Source organism: Pteropus alecto, unplaced genomic scaffold, assembly GCF_000325575.1.
Source record: "Pteropus alecto unplaced genomic scaffold, ASM32557v1 scaffold101, whole genome shotgun sequence".
NCBI classification, from domain to species: Eukaryota; Metazoa; Chordata; class Mammalia; order Chiroptera; family Pteropodidae; genus Pteropus; species Pteropus alecto.
In genome coordinates, this window is record NW_006432945.1 from 15,927,997 (window position 1) to 15,953,161 (window position 25,165).

At 36.4% G+C, this 25,165-nt stretch overlaps 1 protein-coding gene and 1 long non-coding RNA gene across 2 annotated transcripts in view; one reads left to right on the forward strand and one right to left on the reverse strand.

Annotated features, from left to right (window-relative positions):
• Positions 1 to 541: 541 nt before the first annotated feature.
• GORAB (golgin, RAB6 interacting) lies at positions 542 to 25,093 on the reverse strand. Its single transcript, XM_006907812.3, is given in 6 exon segments — positions 542 to 2,330; positions 9,616 to 9,756; positions 11,881 to 11,982; positions 19,343 to 19,700; positions 24,756 to 24,845; positions 24,848 to 25,093. Coding segments are annotated over 6 exon segments (1,371 nt in total). The 5' UTR covers positions 25,071 to 25,093; the 3' UTR covers positions 542 to 1,873.
• LOC107195382 overlaps positions 25,021 to 25,165 on the forward strand; it is a 230,687-nt gene continuing 230,542 nt past the window's right edge. Inside the window, exon 1 of the long non-coding RNA XR_003045065.1 lies at positions 25,021 to 25,098. This is a non-coding gene — a long non-coding RNA (uncharacterized LOC107195382). The remainder of the gene's footprint in view (positions 25,099 to 25,165) is intronic.

Consider the following 25,165-nt stretch of genomic DNA (forward strand, 5'->3'; position numbering starts at 1 on the left):
TTACTGGCACACTTCGAAGCTTTTTCACACGAACAAACGCAATTCCTGCACGAGTTCCGAAGCAAAGCTCTGAAGAGGAGGGATGCAGTGAACTTCATGGTCGGCATTGCAAGAGAAGTCAAGGTTGTAAGAGATATACCAGGAGTTCAGAATCGCGACTTCACAGTGCTTTAAGTTTAGAATAGGCCAGTCGGCCAACATGACCAAGTGAAATCTCTGACTCTCAAATTCCTCATCTGTAAAATACAATTAAATCAGATGGTCTCCAAGGTGCCATCCAATTCATTTCGTTCATGGCCCTCATTTCTGCATATACCTTATATGATAAGTACTTAAAGTACTTAGACTGAGAATTAGGTTGTACCTATTCGTATTTGGCCAATATTATAGAACCTCATTTATTGATGAATTTTTCCCCAACAGAGGTTCATACAAAAGTCAATGATTGTATCTACCACAGACGCTTTACTGCCACACACCACTTAACAACACATACTCAACTGTGAATTTTTTTTTAAAAAAAGGTAAACAAAAGAGCACATCATGAACGCATCGGACTTATTTATTCCTTAGAAAAATAGGACCATATTGGACAATGAAGCTTTCAGTTTATGTCATCCATAAAGAAAAGCATAACTATTTATATAAATGCCTCTGTATAGAGAAGTCAGTAATGGAAAGCTATAATTTCAACTCAAATTACATAATATAAAAATAAAAGCTCATCTCCATTACCAGAAAATAATACTCTCAAACTCATTTAAAAATAGGATGTCCCCAATTTTTTTGGAAACTATTAAAGATACAATATTACATTTATCCTTATCCTCTTTTATTTCTTCTTTTTAGACTTAAAATGTATGATTTTACTGTTTGGAATTCCTGATACATCAGAAATTAATGATATGCACAGATTTTGTGACAAAACTATATTTACACATTCACATATAATACAATGTAGTGGTGAAGTATTAGTGACAGTAATAAAGTATTAAAGGAGTAAGAAAACCATCATTTTAACAATTTAAATGCTTTACGACAGGATAATTTATATCCAACATATAAAACACATATTTACAGGTAACTTTAGAAAGAAAATGTTTTTTCATAATCAAAAGCAGCAATAACATTTTCTATATTAATTTCAGCCTCACCGTAGAAATGCTTTGTCTAAATTTAACTAATCAACGTGCTAATTAAAGACAATATATTAATAGCAAAATTATATATGGCATATTTATATATAGATACATTTGTATGTGTCAACTAACCAAAACTCTGGTTGTAAACCAAAGCCATTTAAAAGGCAAATGGAAGACAAAAGTAATGTGGGCTTAAGTTGTCTGGTTCTTTACATAAATTGTAATTTCCAAGTTGTTTTGCAGCTCTAGAAAGATCCAAATAGATAATTTAACCTACTACTTTTGTTAGTTGTTTCTTATTCTTTTTCACGTTTAAGTTTTGCGTCTCTTTGCTAATGATGTAAAACAGGATTGTCATTCTCATTACTTCTCTCAGGATTTAAATGAGTTTGATGAGGTATTATCATTTTTCATTTTACTTTTCTATATTTTCCTGGTCTAAAAACACTCTTAACCATGTGGTTTTAATTCTATCCTTTTAAGTCACTTGTTTTCACCCAAAATAAGGGTACACTAAAAGAACTGGACCAAAATCAAGGTGAACTATGCCATATATTTAAATTCTTTAGGACCTGAGAGTGGTCAAACATAAAACTAATCACGGATTCTAAAATTAATATTGTTTAAGAGAGGCATTTATCAGAGGTCACGGCATAATCTACAAGAGAAGTTTGCATCATTTACTGAATACCATAGTAGCTGAAAAGAACAAATACTGGCCCTTCATGTGGTCAGGTCAGAGCAGCTGCAATGTCATTCACAGTAGTTTTTGCTTCTCGATTTGGGGGGTCTGGAGTAAGAAGGGGAGTGCTGTTGGAATTCTCACGTTGTTCATCTACCTTTGGGGAGGCAGCTTGTTTTTGATGCTTTTTGTTCTCTTGAGCAGACCCCAATGGCACACTCTCCCCAGAAGGCTCAAACGGCCTCTCTACATGAACCATCTGTTTCTCTGCTTCTGCTTCTTGTTCATGCAGCAATCTCTCCACCTCCACTTCAAGCTCCAAAGTCTCCTCATCAGCCTGTACGTCCAGCTGCTGCATCAGCTCCTCCAGCTTCCTGGCCTTGCGGAGCTCGTTCTGCTGTATGATGGTACAAAGGTGCTCAGTGAGCTGCTCTTTAATATCAGTCTTGCGCTGTAGATCGAGTTTTGCTGTAACATACTCTGCTTCGGCCCTGTCAAACCGCTTCCTGTAGGGACAGGGACAAAGATTGGTCCATTAATTTTCCAATGAAGAAGATATTCAAAGGAGGGCCGAGAAACAATAATAAACTCCATAATTGGAAACAATGTATAATGAAGATACGAATATTAACACTCTATGAACTCTCGTCTACAAGAGTAGACCTTAGACCAACTACTGTTGCTCAAACGTCCACAGCATCCACATTTGGACTTTCCTGATATGACGACATTCTTCTGCACCCATTTCCTCTTTCCAAGGCTGCGAATGAATAAAAGCGGGCTGAGGATTGATTCAGTGGTGTGCTAGCTCCGAGGAGAAGAGCCCTGATTTGTAGTGTTTGCTGATTTCTGTAGTGTAAATACTACCAGCATGGCCAATTTCAAGCATCAATGTAACATCGCTGAATGCAGAATTGGGAAAAGATGTACAAAATCCACTCTCATGCATCAGTGCAAGCTAGCTCCAGTACACGGCTGGTTAAATTTGAGAGGTAAAATAGTAAGAGATGAGAAAGTAGAAAATCTCTCTTTTTTATTTAATTCAATTTACTGGGGTGAAGTTGGTTAATGATAACATATGTGAGTTTCAGGTGTACATCTTTATAACATGACATCTGTGTTCTCTGCTGTGTGCGCATCATCCCAAGTCTAGTCTCCTTCCGTATATTTGACCCCCTTTACCTTCTTCATCATCCCCTCACTCCCCTTCTCCACTGGTAAACACCGTTCTGTTGTCTGTTATCTATGAGTTTCTTTGTTTATTTGTTGCTTTTTGTTTTATATTCCACATAATAAGTGAAATCCTATGGTTTTTGTTCTTTCTGTCTGACTTATTTCGCTTGGTATGATACTCTCAAGATTCATCCATGTTGTCACAAATAGCAAAATTTCATCTCTTTTATGGCTGAGAAGTATTCCATTGTATATGTGTTCCACATCTTCTTTATCCAATTATCTGTCAAAGGACACTTAGGTTGTTTCCATGTCTTGGCTATTGTGAATAATGTTGCAATGATCATAGGGGCACATATAGCTTTCTGAACAAGTGTTTTCAATTTTGGGGGGTAGATACCCAGAAAAAGGATTGTTAGGTCACATGGTGGCTCTATTCTTAATCGTTCAAGGAACCTCCATACTGTTTTCCATAGCGGCTGCACTAATTTATATTCCCATAGCAGTGTACGAGGGTTCCCTTTTCTCCACATCCTCTCCAACACTTGTTATTTCTTGTCTTATTGATAATAGCCATTCCAACAGGTGTCTCATTGTGGTTTAGATTTGCATTTCCCTTATAAACGAGTGATGTTGAGCATCTTTTCATCTATCTGTTGGCCATTTGTATGTCTTCCTTGGAAAAGAGTCTATTCAGGTCCTCTACCCAATTTTTAATCAGATTATTTTTTATTGTTGAGAAATCTGTATCTCTTGATTAATAGATTAGGAGAAAATTTTTGGTAGAGAAGGATATGGACAGTTGTTGGGAGATGGGACAGAGCACACCCAGCAAATGATACTGGGTGCAGGCAAGAAGTAAAAACCAAGTAGAACAGAAAGCTTCAGGAAAGGTTTAGGGTGGGTTTCTCAACACTGGCACTGCTGGCCCCTGGAACCAGACAATTCTTTGTCATGGGAGCTGTCCTGTACAGCGTAGGGCGTGCAGCGTCACTGGCTCCCGCCCACTAGCGGCCAGTAGTGCCCTCTGCGAGAGATAACTACAAATGCCTCCAGAACATCACCAAATGTCTCCAGAACATCACCATTACTGTCATCTAGTAAAAAAATGTCCCATTTGAGAATTCCTCTGCAACAATACACTATTGCTAGACTTATTACAAATTTTTGTAAATTTACAGATATATAAATCTATAGATAGGCAATGCCGGTCTTACATGAAGTAGGGTGATTCTACTGGGGAAGTCACCATATGATCTTTTTTTCTTTTGCATTAGGTTGATACAAAAAATTATCACATATTGGTTCACTGTCTTTTGCCTTTTCTATATAATTTGTTGCTTTTCTTTTTGTCAGGAAAAGAATTTGATCCCTACCTACCAACTAACTGTTCCATTTAATTACTAACAGTTGCTGCCTTACCTGTTGCAACCACCTATGCAAATCAATGTAATAATTTCTAGTGCTGGAGTTATAGCAAGAAAGAAACAGATATATCTCCTAATGTAACATTCCATCTTAACGGGAAATAGAGAAGAAAAAGAAAAGGCTTGGATTTTAGAGAACCTGGGGTTCAAAACCTGCCTTTGCTATTTACTACGCATATACAGGTTTCAGTGAAGGCTTTTTCTTGGATGTAAAGAACAGATACCCAGTCAAACTAGCTTAGATAAAAAGTGGATTTTACTGTAGGATATAAGAGGTGCTCTCACAGGCATGTCATCAGAATCAAAGGCCATCCTCTTCACTGTAGAAACCACGGTTTTTCTGATTTTGGCTTTCCCAGCACACTGACAGTCCAACATGGCCACTAGCTGCGACTCTACATGAAATTCACACCACTCAATCTCTCAACGATCCAATTCCAAAATTCCAGAGGGAGGACCTGGGTTGGCTTGGCTTGACTCATACCAGTTTACACAGAGCTCACAGTGCCAGGCAGTGCTATGAAGCCCTGTTTAGCCCACGGATGAAACATTCTGGAGTAGGGAGCCAATTGTTGTTCTAATCAGGGGTGCCTAGGGTCAACATCATGAGTACAAAACATGGCCAGGTTCCTGTGGAAGAGGCCGGAGAACAGGCATGAGATGACTGGAACTCCAGCACAGCGACCCCAGGAAGTTTCTCCAACGGAGTCTTGCTTTGTCTGTAAACGGTGACTGTAACAGTGCTTCTGAGGAGTGTTAAGGACCAGACGGCATAAGCAGGGCAAGTGTGCAGTGCAGTGCCCAGTAGGCACGCAAGAAACGAACTTCCCTCCAAAGCACCAGAATCGAAAAGCATGGTTAGCACATCAATACACATGTATCTAAAATTAAAATTATGCAAAACATAAGAATACGGTGTTTACATTTGAAAACTCTTACTTACATAACATTCATTTATCCTATTTCATTTTTTTTTTTTACTGTCATCTAGTAAATAGAATGAGAAAACTAGCTCTTTTTCAATTACCCCTATGTTAAAATAACCATTCTAAAGGAGCTCTGTTGGCTCTCTGGACCCTTTATTTCCATACTTGGTAACATATCTTTTTCTGAATGTTCTCTCATCAAGCTTAAGAGCTCTGACAACATTCTCTAGATGTACACGAATCCCTAGCCCCTTCCCCTCACTCAAATCTCCTTTCTCTGCAAGTCTGCGGTCTCCCTCAGCCAGTCAAAGTCAGTCGGTAAAGATTTACTGATTGGGCTCATGAATGCTGAATTGAAATTAAAATTTGCAAATAGGCCCCTGGGTTTCCATAGATCTTTCACTCTGGATAAATCACTGAAGATTTTGCATTTTGTTTATTTAAAGTCCCTCTGCCCAGAAACATGCATATATATTCCTGTACAGAGTGATTTATGTTTAAAATATTGATTAGTTTCACAAACTGCACTATGAGCCTGGGGGTCAGGTGGCTGTACCAAATCAGAGTATGATGACATATTTTGGAACAGAATAATAGGAGCATTATACTTAACATAGTAAGACAAATTGAACTGAAATGTAGTTATTGAATTGTTTTGTTATTTTAAAGGGGCGCTGAATGATTTAATGAATGTTATTTAAAAGATTCTAGAAATTGTGTCTTGGTTTTGGTATCCCTGACAATTTTAAAAACTCGATCATTAACCCTTGGCGCATTAGGTTCCACTGACCCACTTTTAGTTTTTCAGTTCTTTTTCTGAGCAATTATAACTATTTGTAAGGATCAACATATCATGATTTTTTTTATCCTTTCTTAGAAGTCTTCCAGAAAACAAAGAGGAAATTTACTTATATTTTAAAAAAACAGAATAAAACTAATCATAATTTGTAATCATGATATTGGTCCACCGGATCTTTTTATAAATATAAGATATATTACGGGATCATTGAGATATTATTTATCCTATGTCTTGAAACATTTTGCCATTTCGTTACCCTAGGAATTATTTCCTCGTTACTCATTGATTATTCTCATTTATGCTAAAAAAATTAAAATGAGAAAAAAGAGAATAATGAAATGACCTAAAAAGACTATGCTATAATGAAACAAATCATCATCATTTAGTTTCCTTACTGTGTTGTCCAAAGTATTATATCACTTTTCAAAAAGGTATAAAAGACTAAAACACCATATTTGTAATCTGCTCTCGGCTTTCACTGAACACAGTTGAGAATTAATGTTTTTCATTTTCTGCCCTAATGGCAAAGTAAAAACAAATTGACAGATGAAGACACTTTGCAGTAATTATTAGACAAAAGATATATGTTGTGGTAAGCTAAAAAATGACCATCTAAAGACATTCACTTCCTAATCCCCAGAACCTGAGAATATTAAATTATATATGGCAAAACATATGATTAAGTTAAAGATTTTGAGAGACGTTTATTTCTGATTTTCCAGTTGGGCCCTTAATGCGAGAGCATGTATCCTTTTAAGAAAGAGGTAAAGGAAATTTTGAGAAAAAAGGAGGAAGCAGTGTGACTACGAAGGCGCGGAACTGAGTGGTACAGCCACAAGCCAAGGAACCCCTACACCAGAAGCTGGAAGAGGCAAGGAATGATTTCCTCCCTAGAGTTTCTGAAGGAAGAGCGACGCTGCCGAAACCTTGATTTCAGACTCTGGCTGCCGGAAACGGAAGAGGCTAAATTTCTGTTGCTTTACGCCACCTACTTCGTGGTAATTTTTTATGGCAGTCCTAAGGAACCAACACAAATGCAGACTCAGAAAGTGTAGATTCTAGATAGGGAAACTGATAGTGTAAGTAAAATCTCAGAGTACGAGTCTTCAGAAAAACAGCCTAGGTGTATTTTCTCCAACTCAACAATCAATGAGTAAAAAATACATTTCTCAGGATAAAAATAAGATGTTATCTTCATAGAGTTAATTTCGATAGGAAGAACTTAATCACACAATATTCTACAAGTTTCTGGACCGTCCTGTGTTGCAACTGCATTCTTTCAGCGTGTATAATTTTAGGAGTCAAACATTACTTCATACAAAGAGGTCTGCCATGCTTACACACTCATAAAAATTTTTAATAAAGTTATTTTCCACAATCCCTTTCATTCTTCTTTAAATTATTCACAAAATGACTTACAACATTATGTATATATGTACGTGTGTGTGTGTGTGTTTGTGCATGGGAGTGTCTATTAAACATAGATGGCAAAGAGTGATAACTGGTTTTCCTGGTATGTTGAGGGTTAAGCGATGTTCTACATGCAGCCATGCTCGGTTTTACAAGCCGGTCTGCACAGCACATGGCAGCACTGTCTCTGAAGCTGTGAACAGCAGCGGCAGCAGCAACCCTCTCAAGCTGGCTCACTCAAAGTGCCGGTCTCCTTGCGGGTATCTACCCTGACACTGCTCTACAGAAGCCAATTCCAAAGGAAACTCTGGACTATTCGGTATCCAAGAAACTTTTGTAGATATAGCACTATACCAGGCACTAGAGAACTATGATAATATTTTTATTTAAAAAAAAAAAATCAAGGAAATCTCCCACAGAAACTGACTGCCCTGGGGATGACTTTCCAGTAGAAATCTAGAACATAACATTATATCACCAATCTAAAATGTTTCAGTACCTCAGAAAGTGTTGTCTTAATCTTATGCATGAACAAGATACAACCCTGGTTTTCTAGTCACATTTGGCTTTTTAAAAATAGCCTCATGAAAACAATACGAATATTCACATACAGCCATGTCAATATCACTACATTATGAGAAAATGCCATTTTCGGCTTGTTAAAAGATATAAAAAATTTACTAAAATTTCATTAAAAATGTTTATATGCTGTGGGATATTTTCTCCTTCAACCAGTAATCCCACATTTGTGGTTCTCTGAAGGCTGAAACTATGATATTTTTTATATAATGTTCAATGTACAAAGCCATCCTTCTCCAGCCTCCTCTAAGACAAAATTAAAATGTGACCAGGTGATTCTTCTGTCGAGGTATCCAGAATAATCTGAATTATTTATGTAAAAGGCTATAATGGCATAAAAATGTTCCTCTGGCAATCTTCAGTTACAGAGAATAAAACATGCTAAATATCTTGGCTTAGTTTAATCTTAACAAAATCTTGGTCACCTCCCGAATGACCTTATCAGTAGAAGTATGGAATCTCCAGTTATCAGCCACTGATGGCTTTAATCTAGGCAGGTAATTAATAAAGGCAACTCATTAAGTCTAATCGCAAACAGTCAAACAACAGTTACAAAAATCACAGGGACACCACCACTTTCTTAAACAATAAACAGCGAATTAAAAACCACAATCAAGCATTTCCGCTTATTAAATTATTATATAAATATTCTGATGCTGTGGTTTACCCTGAACTAATGAGGCATTCTGATTGACTTCTAGTGTTACAGAGAAAGATGGAAAACTGAGTCATTAACACAGCATTCCCTTGTGAAAAAAGACAAACCAGGATGATTAAAGCAACATTGAAAGAACTGGAAAACCCTGAAATTGGACTTAATTTTTTGCCTTTTTATCTGTTTGCAAAGTTCACGTAATTCTTTACATGTGTCAGTTCATTTCAAAAATAGTCCATGATAATTTTTTTCTCTTAAAAAATGCCAATAGTTGAAACCAAGGAAACATGTGATAGCAAATCATTTCATACAGAACAATCGAAAAGAAAAAAAATAAACCTTCAAGCTTTCAAGAAAGAGTGGTATTTTCTTTAAAATACTCATAGTCTTGAAAAAAATAAACTAGATCTTTCTTTAATGAAAACTGAAATGAGAACTGGGCTAATCTCTAAGGACAATCTCGGACAATCAAAATTTCTTAATAGAAAGAGCAGAGACTTGATTTTAGAGTTTTGGTGCAAGTCATTCAGATATTTAGAGTTCCAAACAGTAAATACCCGCTGGTTTAGCAGGAAAGACTAAGATGTTAATAAATAATGCAAGAAATACTCTAACAGGAATATGAACAAGATTAAAGGGCAGGGTAAAGTAAAAGAAGATTCGAGAAGAGACACACTTGATTTGATACAAAACAAGAATAAATAGTGCCTAATGGGGTTGTTATGAGGCTTAAATGATGATGTACGTAAACATTCTTGTCCAAGCGAGCATAACATTAATTAAATCGAACTCCTCGTTCAGAGAACAATTTCCCCAACTCACCGAGCATTTGAATAGTCTAGACTGGCTTGATCAATCCGATTCCTGAGGATTCCAATGTCAGCTGACACCATGTCATCTAAAGCCTGCAACTCCTTATGGACCCGCTTTAGTTTAATGGTCTCTGCCTGAGTTCTTTTAGATCTAGAAAGTCAGGAACATGAGTGAAAACATAAAAGCATTTTAAGATCATATATCCATATACAATATAAGTGAAAAAAGCAAGCTACTGTATATAAAATATGATTCTAATGTATAATTTTTAAAAATTAGAAAAAGACAGAAAATTTAAATAAATGCTGGTAACATTTTGATATATCTCTCAGACTATATTTGTGCCTCTTTCCTGTATTATTCCAAATTTTCTATAGTACATATAATTTTTATACACAAGAGAAAAAGATTTAAAAATACATCAATAAACAGTTCATTTGGAGGTCTATATTTATTCCACAAGGACGAGAATAAGCAATAAAAGACTATATCTGTATTCTCTTTACATTGGGACACTGAACACAGCTTTCCAAATCTCCAGCCTTAATTTCTTTTTGCTAATAAGCCCATTCGCATTTGTCTGATACCCAGTGGACACCAACAACAGATGCCTGCATTAAACACTATTTCATTATATGTCTAAAAACGTCTCTTAGGTTTTAACATTCTCAGGACTCATTTTCCCCAATCTTTTATTGCTTTGATTCTTGTTATTTAGGCAAAACTACAGGTCCTCAAAATTTTTCTGTCTGGGGCTCAAAACGAAGCATAGTTTTTTTCTTGTTTAAAAGCACATCCAATTTCACCATCTCTTAGTCCCTTCATCATTCCCAAATACATTACACATTTAAAAAACAAGAATAAACAAAGACGAAAGCCAATCTTCTAATTGTGATTTCACTCATTTCAAAATTGCACACATTCTCACAGAATAAAACTCCCACATAAAACCAGAATATTGCAATTTTTTCTCGATTTCTACTCTATGCATTTACCCTTGTTTTCTGCCTATAAAAGTTAATAGTACGATTCATTTACTTCAAGTACTATACTTCGGTGTTTATTCATTAATAATCTAACCAGGTTTCATTTTCTTACATTTATGTCTATATCAGTGCTTTCTGTCCTAATTCTAAAGCACATAGAGCAGAACAAGCACTAAGCCTGTAAATCTTTTTGTAAAATCCCCAGAAAACCACCTTTTCCAAATTGAAGACTACTAAAATGCTTCCAATAATCACTTTTTTTTCTTGAAACATAAGTTCAGTAAGTTGCATATTACCTATGCTTCATGAAAGATCAAGATATACCAGTAGGAGAAGAAAATAAATCATTTTCAAATTCATACTATATCCCTTTGGCAGATAAAATTCTGTTACTCTTATATCCATCTGACTTTCTCTACATCCCTTTTACTTTCCCTCTCGACACACACGCCAGCTTCAATCAATTATAGTTTTGCCAGACTTTTCTAGAGATCTAAAAAGAAAATGCCACTGAATACTTGTCTGTATGTAGTTCTTGCTGCTCTCAGTTATTGTTTTATTGACTGAGCTTGGTTTTCTAAGGCCACAGCACAGGAGAAACTACAAACAAAAAGGGCAGAAAGAGCGGTGAGGGATGGGAACAGTGGCTCAAACAGGCATGTTGCCGTTCGAGGGCAGGACAATGCAGTAAAGAAAAGGGATGGCTGACAGTTAACCTGACACTAGGAGGGGAGAAACTGAACTGAACGCAGCATGGACAGTGCTCGTCATGGTGATCCGAGTCATCGATAAAAGGTTAAATCATATCAAGTATCTTCTATCGGTGGGGGCAGGGTAAATTAAGAGAATTGTCCATAGGAAACATAATTAAGATTTGTGGGAGTTTAAGTCACGTTTGTGGAATAATCTTACTCCTCTAAATGCCAGCTGATGACCTCCTTATGTCCAAATTAAAACCTGCGCTTGTTCCTAATTTACTTATATTGATAGCTGTTAGCTGCTCCATCATGCATGAGTAGATGAGTAATAGTGAAAACTCTGATGCTAAGTTCTTGTTTTAATTGCACCTGTATTCATAAATCTGTTATGATATATGCTTAAAAAGTCCTCCTTAATAAATCAACACTGAACTTTCAGTATAATTTAAAAAGCACAATTTGTTTAGTTAGTCTTAAAATATTGGTTGTAGAGAAAATGTTAATTTATTAGAAAAGAAATGGAAAATAAATATAAAACATGACAGCCGATTGCAGGTTACAAACAACCTCTTCTGGTTCAGGTGTCTCACCTTTCTGCAATAGCTTTAGCCAAAAGAGCTTTCTTACGTTTATTTTTCTCTTCCATTAGCCGTTGTTCTTGTTGGAGGACTTCCCAACGAGATTTTTCGTGCCTGGGGAGCAAAAAAAAAAAGTATAAAAATTAGTTTTAAAACCCCACCCCACACATTACCAGTCCTGTCTCCTACATGTAAAATTCAATCAACCAGATTATGTATATACTCTTTCAAAAATCCTCTTAAAAGGAACCCATCTGCAGCTCATTATTTTGTTCTAATAGGAACAAAGACTATGATTTGAAGTAAAGAAGGCTTAGGCTTACAGAAAGTGGCCCTTTGAAATCTATTATATGTATATAATCTAAGAACCCACAAACTGGAAGTCAAAATAGTGGCATTTTTTAGGAGTACAAAGAAACTTGTATAAGTTTATTATGTATCCTATGCAAAATGAAGAGCAAAATAAATCAATCTGTAGCTAATGTTGTTATATATTTTTAGGGTTTTTTAAATCATTTAATAATTTAATCATTAAATCACTTCATATTCTACACTCTTAGACACATGAAACATATTTATAATACCTGTTTAAATATTCTTTGCCTGATAATTCCCATCATTTGTGGGTCTGTTTTCTTTGATGACTTTCCTCTTATGTGTCACAATTTCCTACTTCTTTCTATGCCTAGAAGTTTTTTTCAGATTGAATGTGCATTTATTTTCATTTTTTTAATTACAAAATTTTGCTTACAGTTGACATACAATATTATTAGTTTCAGGTGTAAAAAAGTGATCAGGCATTTATGTAACTTAAAGTCATCATCCTGATAAGTCTACTACCCGTCTGACACATTATTACTGTACTGACTACTGTCCCTGTGCTGTACTCCACATCCCCATGACTATTTTTATACCTGCTCATCTGTACTTCTTAATCCCTTCCCCTTTTTCACCATCTTCCCAACCTGTCTCTCATCTGGCGACCATCAATTTATTCTCTGTATCTACAAGTTTCTGTTTTGTTTGCTCATTTGTTTTTTAGATTCCACATGTAAGTGAAATCATATTTGTCTTTCTCTGACTTATTCCACTTACCATAATACTCTCAAGGTCCATCTATGTTGTTGTGAATGGCAAAATTTCTCTTTTTTTATGGCCAAGTAACATTCCATTCTATATATATACCGCTCTTTATCCATTTGACTTGATAGACACTTAGGATGTTTCCATAGCTTACCTATTATAATAATGCTGCAGTGAACATGGGGGTGCATGTACCTTTTTGAGTAAATGTTTTGGATTTCTTTGAATACACAGAAGTGGGCCATAAGGTAGCTATCATTTTTATTTCCATAGTGCCTACACCAATTTACAATCCCAAGAGTGCATGAAGGTTCCCTTTTTTCCACATTCTTGGCAACATTTGTTTGATTTATTGATAAGTGTGCGGCGATATCTCAAAGTGGTTTTAACCTGCATTTCCCTGATGATTAGTGACGCTGAGCATCTTTTCATGTCTCTGTTGGCAATCTATGTCCTCTTTGGAGAAACATCTATTCAGGTACTCTGCCCATTTTTTAATGAGATTGTCTGTTGTTGGGATTTTTTTTTTTTTTTTGGTGTTAAGTTGTACGAATTCTTTATATATTTTACATGCTAACCCCTTAATAGGTTTGCCATTGGCAAATATCTTCTCCCATTCAGTAAGCTGCCTTTTTGTTTTGTCCATGGTTTCCTTCATTGTGCAAAATATTTTCGGTTTAATATAGTCCCACTTATTTTTTCTTCTGAGACATATCCAAAAGTATTACAAAGAATGATGTCAAAGAGTCCACTGACTATATTTTCTTCTAGTTTTATGGTTTCAGGTATTACATTTGTCTTTAATGCATTTTGAGTTTACTTTTGTATATGGTATAAGTGATCCAGTTTCATTCTTTTGCATGTATCTGCCCAGTTTTCCCAACACCATTTAATGAAGAGACTCTTTTCCATTGTAATTCTTTCCTCCTTTGTCATAAGTGACTATATAGACGTGGATTTATTTCTAGGTTCTCTACTCTGTTCCATATGTATGTGTGTGTGTGTTTATGCCAGTCCCATGCTGTTTTGATTACTTTACTATAGCCTTGTAGTATAGTTTGAAATCAGGTAGTGTGATCATCCCAACTGCTTTTCTTCCTGAAGATTGCTTTGGCTATTCAGTCTTTTGTGGCTATTTGTGCTAGTTCTATGAAAAACGCCGTTAGTATTTTGATAGGGATTGCACTGAATCTGGAGATTACTTTGGGTAGTATGGACATTTAAACAATGTTAATTCTTCTTATCTATGAGCATGGTATATCTCTCCATTTATTTATATCCTCTTCAATTTCTTTCTTCAGTGTTTTATAAGCTTTCCAAGTACAGGTCTTTTATCTCCTTGGTTAAATGTATTCTAAGTTATTTTGTTCTTTTTGATGCAATTTTAAATGGAACTGTTTTCTTAATTTCTCTGATAGTTTGTTACTGGTGTATGAAAATGCTGATTTTGGAATATTAATTTCCTATACTGCTACTTTACTGAATTCTTTGCTTTTAATTGTTGTGTGTGTGTGTGTGGAATCTTTAGTGTTCTATCTCATCTGAGTATGATCTTAACTGTGAATTTGTCATATATAGCCTTTACTATGTTGAGGTATGTTCCTTCTATTCACACTTTTTTTTTTTTATCATAAATGGATGTTGGATTTTGTAAAATACATCTATTGATAAGATCTGATTTTTATCCTTCATTTTATGTGGTGTATCATGTTAACTGATTTGTCAATATTGAACCAACTTTGCATCCTAGGAATAAATCCCATTGTTCATGGTGTATGATCTTTTAATGTATTGCTGAATATAATTTGCTAATTTGAGGATTTTTGCATAGATTTTCATCATGGATATTTGCCTCTAATTTTTTTTTTGGTGGTATCTTTGGTTTTGTTATGAGGGTAATGCTGACCTCGTAAAATGAGTCTGAGATCTTTCCCTCCTTTTCAGTTTTTTGGAATAGTTTGAGAAGGATGGGTATTTAACTCTTTGAATGTTGGTAAAATTTACCTGTGAAGCCATCTGATTATTGATTCAATTTTGTTAGTAGTTATCAATCTGTTCAGATTTTGTTTCTTCCTGATTCAGCCTTGGAAGACTGTATATTCCAGGAATTTACCCTTTTCTTCCAAGTTGTCCAATTTGTTGGCATGCAATTGTTTGCAGTTATTTCCTTATACTACTTTGTATTTCTGTGGTGTTGGTTGTTACTTCTCCTCTTTCATTTCTGATTTATTTGGACTCTCTCTTTTTTAATTGATGAGTCTGGCTAAAGGTTTATCAATTTTGTTAATCTTCTCAAAGCAGCAGCTCCTGGTTTCATTGACCTTTTCTACTGTTTTTCAGATTCTATTTCATTGGCCTTTATTATTTCTTTCCTTTTACTCACTTTGAGCTTTGTTCTTTTTGTACTTCCTTTAGATGTAAAGCTAGCCTGAGATTTTTCTTGCTTCTTGAGGTACACCTGTATTGCTATAAATTTTCCCTCTTAGAACTGATTTGGCTGTATCCCATTGGTTTTGGGTGGGTGCGTTTCATTTCCATTTGTCTCAAAAGTTATCTTCTGATTTCTTCCTTGATGTTAAGCCATTTATTGTTTAGTAGCATGTTATTTAGCCTCTACATATTTTTTTCTTCTTATAGTTGATTTCTAGTTTCTATCACTGTAATCAGAGAAGATACTTAGTAAGATTTCAATCTTCTTAAATTTGAGACTTGTTTTGTCGCCTAACGTGGTCTACCCTGGAAAATGTTCCATGTGCACTTGAAAAGAATGTATACTCTGCTGCTTTTGGTGAAATGTCCCAAGATTATCAATTAAATCCATCTCATCTAATGTGTCATTTAAGGCCACTGGTTCATTGTGCATATTGTTTGATCTATTAAAATCCCCTCCTATTGCTATTTTTTCTCTCTCCCTTTAAATCCCTCAATATTTACTGTATATATTTACATGCTTCTGCATTGGGTGCAGAGATGTTTACGAGTTATATCCTCTTGTTAGATTGATCCCTTTATGATTATAAAATGTTCTTGTCTTGTTACAGCCCTTGTTTTAAAGTCTATTTTGTCCAAGTATTGCTATCCCAGCTTTTTTTCATTCCCATTTGAAAATTTTTTTCCATTGTTTCAGTGTGTCTTTCTATCTGAAGTGGGTCTCCTGTAGGCAGCATATATATGAGTCTTGCTCTTTCAGATATTAAGCCACAGTATGTTGTTCGATTGGAATGTTCAATCCATTTGCATTTAATTATTGAGAGGTATGTAGTTACTGATATTTTGTCTTATTTTTGCAGTTCCTTATTCTTGCTCTCCTCTTGTATGTTGGTGACTTTCTAGTGTTTGGATTCCTTTCCATTTCTTGTAGATCTCTTGTAGATTTTTATGGTCATTATCTGCTTCATATATACCAACCTATGTTTATAGCAGTCTATTTTAAGTAAATGGTCGCATAATTTCGAACATGTTCTAAAATCACTACCACTTTTACTACCCTCCTCCATGTTTTGTCATCCTTTACTTCTTTTGTGTCTACCTTTTGATTTATTGTTGTAATTACAGATGATTTTTCTTTTACCTTTTAACCTTTGTGCATACTTTAATGCTGGTCAATCCAATGCTTTTACTAAATTTTTACATTTGTCAGTGAGAATTTTGTTCACTGTTATGTTTTTTTATTCACATTTTTAAAAATCTTTTCTACTTAAAAAGGTCCCTTTAACATTTCTTGTAATAATGTTTTAGTGGTGATGAACTCCGTTAGCTTTTTCTTGTCTGGGAAACTCTGATTCTAAATGATAGCCTTGCTGGGTAATCTTGGTTGTAGGTCTTAACTTTTCATCACTTTGAATATTTCATCGCGCCTGTCTCTTCTGGCCTGCAAGGTTTCTACTGAGAAACCAGATTTGGAATCTGCCTGCACCTGCTGGCTGGGTAGGGGTAGGGCTCAACAAAGAGGCAATAGTGCCTGACAGTACTTCCGTCCTGGGAGATAGCTGCCCTGACCCCTGCACCTCCAGCCCTCGCCCTGAAGCTAGTCAATTCAGTTCTTCCTCAAATGCCCCTGGTGCTTTCTGAGCTGCTGCTCCTGCCAACTTAGAGCAAGTGAATCTGTGAGCAAGTCCATGCGCGACCTCAAGAAGACTGCCTGGGACTCGAGCAGCTGACTCACTCGAAACTGGTTCTTACAGCCAGATGTTATGAGGACTCTTCTTCCAGGCACTGGTACCCCAGGCTAGGGAGCAGGGTGTGAGGCTGAGACCCCTAGCTCCTCAAGGGGGACCTCCGCAGCTGAGATTCCCTCCCAATTCTTAATTACCACACTATGGTGTGGGACCTGCCCATTCTGAGTCTCTTCCTCTATCTGTCTTGATGTGGCTTCTTCTTTATATCCTTAGTGATAGGACTTCTGTTTAGCTAGTCTTCAGGTGGTTCTCAATGACGGCTGTCTTATAGTTTAGTTGCAATTCTTTTGTGATCATGAGAGGAGAGTACAGAATTTACCTATTCTGCCACCTTGAACAGAAGTGACTCCAGAGTTTCCTACAATGGAAGTCCCTACCATGTAACACCGTTAGGACAATAACCAAATGTTTAGTACATTCATTTTCTTTCTATTTGCTCACTTCTTTTCAGCTCTTAAACATTTTTAAACAGAGTGAGATACTATGAGCTAAAACTTGAATGCTAGGTTAAAGGAAAACTTCAAAGAACTGAAAACATGAATTGTCTTCCTATTTGTCCAATTCTGAAAGAAGTATATTAAAATCTCCCATTAATTCAAGAACTTGATGTCAATTCAAATTAAACAAGGTAATGACAAAGCTCTTCGTTCCTAATTTCTTACAGCCATTATATCAAAAATCTCTATTCCCAAAGATAGTAACCACATCTAAAAAAATCCTTTTTTCCTCCATTCCTACCGCCTCCACCTTAGTACTGATACTGGTCCTTTCTCATTTTTACTATTGCAGGCATCGTATCTCCTTACCAGATGCCTAAGTTCAACTCACTCAGCACTGAATTTCAAATGGTCTGCAACACTGCCACCTGGATTTTCTCTAACCATTACACTTTGCTTAGGGCCTCTCTTTCAGAGGCCTCAGTGGTATAATACTGCATCAGGGAACTCACTAGACAGGAATCATCTACTTCAAAGTCCTTCTTCACAATCTTAATTCTTTACTATTCTCTGGCCTATTCTTTGCCTCTGTCAAAGAAGTAAGATGTCATCTCTGAGCATTCTCTGGGCTACAGATTTGTTCCCCATTTTGTTGCCTCAAGATTTCTCCATTTCAACAACATGATATTACGTCTTCTATGAAAAATTTCCCAAGTACCTAAAAACAGAATAATTTTTCTCATCACATTCAATCTAAATTGTCCTGCTCAATTCAAACCCACCCCCAACTTGTCTCAGGCCTTTGTTGGTAAATTACACTTAAACTACACCTAAAGACATTTAAATGTACTTGTTCCAAGTTGGTCTCATTATTCATGCAGCTTTCTATTTCCTGTCAAAATGATTTCTTGGTTATAAATCCCTGGTGTGCAGATAATACTTTAAACTCAAAGTACAGAATCAAGATCAGCAGAGATTAGAAAAATACCTGATTAGAAAAAATGTAAGATACTTTGAATAACAAAGACTCAGAAAATGGAAAACAGGAACAAATGCCATCCTTTCTTCCCTACAAAAAAAAAAACAACTTAGATATTAAAACATAAACCATACAGTAAAAAATTCTGATTACATGAACTGATAAGTCGTAGAGTAGCAATTTCCACAATAATGCAGCTAAACTAAATTCTAGAGGTGGCTTAAAATACATACATATTAAATAAGGATTAAAAAGAAATCTAACTATGCAACTGAATTATTTAATTAGTCCCTTCGATTCCCTACATTTTCTTTTGACCATTTCTACATGTCTCTTCCCAAGTACCCTTTTCTGGGTCAACGAAGATGCAATCTGGAAGTTGAAGAACAGATTCAATTTGGAGAGGAGTACTATGCATATCACAAACGCTTCTGGTGGTGTAAAGGGCATAGACTTTGAATTCTGAGACCCCCATCTCTGCTATTTATTAGCTTCATATTTGCTTTGGGAATACAACAGCTTATCTGAATCTAAGATAGCTCATCTGTAAGGTGAAAATAATGAACATGCATTGTAAGGATGTTGTGAAGACTAAATGACATAAAACATACAAAATGCCTAACACTGACTGGCTTATGATATATATTTAGGCAGTAGCTATTTTTCAATAATTTATTTATCTCATTTCTAGGTTAAAATGTAAAACAGAGAAAATGTTAAAATTACTTTTCTTCAAAACCCAATGGGAAAAAGAGGTAAAATGGTAAAAAGTCTCATGGATACATAGACTTACTAACAATTCCACTTTCTTTTTCTCCATTTTGCAATCTGGCTTTGGAGGTAGAACCTCAGCATTTTTGTGACCGTCATAGGAATTCTCAAGTCCCAGCTCCCTTGGTTGACTTTCAACACCCTGTGGTTTTCCAACACCAACAGGAGAGGTGAGCGTAAGAGGACTAGGAGGAGTAGGGAGAGAAAAATGTGGCTTTTGAGTGTTAAATCTCTGTTTTGGGGCTGAAAGCAGCTGCTCTGGAGGTAATGAGGTCGATCCATCTTGAAGTCCAAGTTTTTCGCTTTGTTCTTGAAGGGCTTTTTCTCGCTGAAGCTGTTGTCGACTTTTCTTCGCAGAGAGACGCCGCTGTGCTTCAAATGGATCTATAGCAAAAAGAAAATGAAGGCCAATGCTTTTGTGTGGACAGCAAATAATTACAATTTCTCTAATAAAAGATTAACATTAAATTTTGATAGTAATTCTATATGGTCTCCCTTTCTCTGACTTAAAAACTAAGGGGAAAACAGCCATCTTCCTGAAGAATGTCAATAGGTCTTTGATCATACTGTTAATATTTAACAAAAACTGTCCTAGTTGTCAATTTATCTTCAGGAAAGTCCATCTGTCAATGAGTTAGGTCTTAGGATACAAAGCAAAGTTTCTTTTTCAATTTGATTTGATAACCATCAAAAAAAGATAACTAAGCTGGCAAAGCCAGATTGACAAATGAATTCTCAGATATGTCTTAAATTTGATTAATGAATGTATCTGCTTTCCTGAAATAAAATAGTGATTGAGTTTTCAAATGGGCTTCACCTCTCTTAAATTTTAACAAATCTTAGGGCAATTTGATACATAGGTAGATGCTATACACAAAGACTAACTGAATGAGGTTTCTTATTTTAGGAATGTTAGTTTACCCTAAATTGTTTTCTTTCACCTTCCACAATAGTCCAAGGTTGTGTTTCCCAAAGTCTATTTAGCCTTTAATGAATGTACTCAAGCTAACTTCAATAGCAGCCTGAGCAAAGCAACAGAGGAAGATAGAAGTACTCAGAGCAATTTTTAAAAATAATTATAAATGAAATAATAATACTTCTATTATACTTTTTGTATTGTCCATGCCAACATTAACCTCGTAAGGACAACTGGAGAATTTAACTCATATATGTAAAAAATATATATTTTAAAAAGATAAATGTACTATCAATAGTAAAATGTTATTATTGTTGACTTTAGCCAGAAACACAAAGTAGTCTCCTGTATCTTGCAAAAGGATCTTATTCTTGGCTACCTATCTTTAGTTGCAGCATGAGAAAATGTCAATGGGCCTGCTGACCATCCAGTTATACTCATTAGATGAATTAATAACAGTGACTCTCAAATTCTGTACTGTGGCTTCCATTTTATTTTGCATTTTCACAGAACCTACCTATGAGATTTATAATGCGCATTTTTAAACTCCCAAACAATAATCAAATCAGGCCACCAGAAATAAAATATATGATCAAAAAAACTCCTGGAACTAATACGCCATTATAGCAAGGTTGCAGAAGATTAATATATAAGTCAATTACTTTCTATGTACCAGCAATCACAAGTGGATTTTGAAATTAAAAACACAATACCATTTACATTAGCACTCAAAAAAAAAAAAAAAAGAAAAGAAACCTTAGGTATAAATCTAACAAAATATGTACAAGATCTATATTAGGAAAACTACAAAACTCTGATGAATGAGATCAAGAAACTAGATAAATGGAGAGATATTCCATGTTCATGGATAGGAACATTCAATAATGTCGAGATGTCAGTCATACAATTTGATCTATAGATTCACAGCAATCGCGATCAAAATTCCAGCAAGTCATTTTGTAGATACTGACAAACTGATTCTCAAGTTTACATGAAGGAACGAAAGACTCAGAATAGCCAACGTAATATTTAAGAAGAACAAAGTTGAAGGACTGAAACTACCTGACTTCAAGACTCACTATAAAGCTATTGTAATCAAGACAGTGAGTATTAGCGAAAAACCAGATAATTAGATCAACTGAAGGGAACAGAGAGCCCAGAAACAGGCCCACATAAATATAGTCAACTCATCTTTGACAAAGGAGAAGAGGTAATAAAACGGAGCAGTCTTTTCAACACACGATCCTAGAATGGACAGCCACATGCAGAAAAATAAATCCAGACACAGACTTTACACCCTTCACAAACATTAACTCAACATAGATCACAGACCTAAGTGCAAAACCCAAAACTATAAAACTCCAAGAAGATAACATGGGAGAAAACCTAGATGGTCTTCGGTATGGCAATGACTTTTTAGATATATCACAAAGGCACTATCCATGAAGGATATGTGGTACGCTGAACTTCATTAAAATTTAAAACTTTTGCTCTGCAAAAGACAACATCAAGGGCATGAGTAAACAACTCACAGACTGGGAGAAAATGATTTGCAACAGACATCTGATAAAGGACTTATTATTTCTGTCAATCAAACAGGTATATAAGTATGTAGTAGTACCTCACTGTACTCTTGATTTGCAATTCTCTGCTTATTGATGGTGATAAGCATCTCTTCAAATTTCCTTTTCTAAGAAATATCTATTCATGTCTTTCGTCAATTTTTCTTTTGGTTTGTTTGTATTTTTTCATGTTAGCAACAACTAGAAAAACACAATTAAAGCATTGTAGCTGCACTGCTTTTTTATTTCCATTTTTTAATTATTAAATAAGTCATACATCAAATAATACACGTCACACATACAAAATCCAACCTATCAGGATTATAAAAAAAGTAACAATATAGTTTAACAAATACAACATGACTATAGTAGACATAACTGCTGTTCAAGGATAGAATGTTACCCTTTTTTGGACCACACAAGGTAATTGTATTTCCTGTCCTTCAAGCCATAGACTTGCTTCGGTTAAGTAAAATGGAAGTAGAAGTGGTACCTGTCACTTACCAGTGGAAGTATTTTATTACTAATGCTCAATTCTCAACCTTCTCCTCCTGCCACAGTGAACTCCTACATGATAGCACCAAAGCATAGTGAGGAACAGTCACCTGCCAACTCAGGATAGACATATAGCTAGAGTGAAAAAATCAATCTTTATTATTTTAAACAATTGATATTTTAGAGCTATTTGTTACTGCAGCTTAACTTGGTTCAACCTGATATACTAATGACCACTACCTTCAAAATTCCTTACATATTTGCCCCTCCTTGATCATATCCCTTGCCTCCCCACCACACTGAATTTTGTTTCATTCCATTCCCTTTATAGATTTCCTAGATTCCTAAAAGAATATACCTGTTTTGTATGATTCTGACCTTCTATAAATGGAATTAGACTGTATATAATCTTCTGCAACTTGCTCTTTTCATACATTGTATTCATGAAATTTATACATATTAATGCATGTGACTACAGTTCATATAGTTCCACTGGTTGTACAGCAGCCCACTGGGTGCTTATATATACCACACTGTATTTATCCACTCCCTTGTTGGTGAACACTTGGTTTATTGCCAGCTTTTTAATATTATAAACCAGTGTTAATAACATTCTTGACCTTCACCAATGCACATATGGGTTTCTCTAGAGTACTGTACCTATTTTTGCTGGTAACAAACTCCATTTTCATAGATTACTTAGTTATATTTTTACAGTTGGAGAACAGCTGAAAGGAACCTTAAAAATTAAACATGCAGCTCTTCTAGTTTTACAAAAGAGAAATCCAAAGCAAAAATATTTACAGGCAGAGCTGTGAGATCTATATGCCAATCACTGTGTTTGGCTATGAGTATACAAAGATGCTAAGATGTTTCCTCTGTCCTCAAGGTGATCACAGATTAATGGATTGGTGTCTATGCTCTAACATCCAGAATTGAAATGACAGGCCTTGAAATTAAGGTCCTTCCACCCCTCTCTGTATCCCAAACTGTAGAGATACTTAGAAATGTACTCCTACATAATGAATCTATTGTTTAATTTAGACTTCTACGTGAAGTCTTTCCCCTGGCAAACTCACCTCCACTTAAACATAATCTCTATGATACCTTCCCAAGCTCCACCCAACCCCCTGTTTCCCCTGCTGGCTTGATAACAAGCTCTTGTACAACATCTACTATCACATATTATAATTTGTCAACTTGCTAGACTAGAAACTCTTTAAAGGCCGGGATAATGCCTTGTTCATTTTGGCATCTCTACTGTAAAATCTGATACCTGTACCTTCAGGTCAGACCAGAAGCAGGAGTACTTGTTCTCTGTACATCTGAATAAATGAATGGATGTTGAAAATACAGAGCAAGAGAATTTGAGAACATTAAGCTAGACAGAGTCAGGTAACTACACACTGTAGAGTAACTTTTATATCTTAAAGGCCTCTGGACCAGTCAAAATATCCTCAATGTATACTAGCTACACTGGTCCTGTGTTACTAATTTACTTCCTTTCCCACCTGTCAGCCCTAGATGATCCTCACATATAATGCACAGGCCTACCTGAGCAAGCCAATTTTCTCACAAACTCTAATAAAAAGCATGGCAGTTTATTTAATTTTCTCCTAAGGTAAAGTGTTTCAGTTATGGTACCAAGAGTGGTGTAAGCTCAGTAGTGGTGTGCACTACCAGGCTCACCATACAAATTTTATAAAATTTCAACCACAAAGCATAGTTTATATCTCCATGAGTTTCTCACAAAGTATCAGCAAACTTAGTTCCCTCATGAAAAGATGACAAAATAGTGCAGGTTCATTCAATGATTATAAAGCCAAAAAGGGAAGCACAAAATTTTGGCTTAAACGTGTGTGTGTGTGTGTGTACACATTTCATACCTAACCTTTCGAAGACCCCTATGGTTTGCTAACTCTCAAGAACTGGAAAGAACTGCAAAAATCATCTGGCAACCAGAAGTGAATGCCAAGACGCCAGATGTATTATGAAAAGCACCGACGTTTTGCATTTAAGACCTGTGCTTCCACTTTCTCAGTCATTATCTGCTGCTATAAATGCATTACAATTCTAAGATGATGTGTGCCCCTCCTTCCTTCACCCTGACTCCAACCCTCCAACCCCTGATCTATACAGCAATCCTCCTGGAAGAGACAAGCAGGCTGTAGGCGTGCTTCCTCTCCCAAGTCCCATCCCTTTCACAGGAAAAAAAAAAAAAAAATTAAATCCCTGAAATGGGTTCCTGAACTTTCTTTTCTAAAAGGTCTCAGTCCGCCCCTCCCGTCACGGTTCCCAGTACATCCACCTCAGGGAACCCGGCGGTGCCGTCCTGCCACTTAGAGCCCCGTCCCCTATCGCACACACAGTACCCTCCTCCCCGCCCCCTTCCCTTCGAAGGCTGCAGCCCCGCCCCTTCCCCGTGACAGACCCAAGAACTAACCCTCCGCGGGCACATCCCGTTACCTTTATTCTGCTTCAGTCGCCTCAGCTCCTCCTCAGAGAAGCCAGCCCAACCCCGCGCCATCCGCCCGGGCTGCCAGCACCCCCAGAACGCCCAAACCTCGGAGCCCCGACTGCCAACACGACCACACAGGCACATCCGGGTTCCGGCCGCGGCAGCCAACCAATCAGCGCGACGAGCTTGGGCCACGAGGACCCCTGCGTCTTGCAGCTCTCCCCAAGGCTGCCCCCAGCGGTGCCTGACACGCCACCGAGGAAACCTTGGCCACACAGATGTTCCTTCTCCCTGACCCGGCTCTGCGTTCTCTTCTGTCTCATACACTCGTTGGGTTCATCGCTTCAAGAGGTAAGTGGGAAAATAGCGACGGGGATAAAGGTGGAGATAAACAGGCAGGTAGGAAGTGGCCACGAGT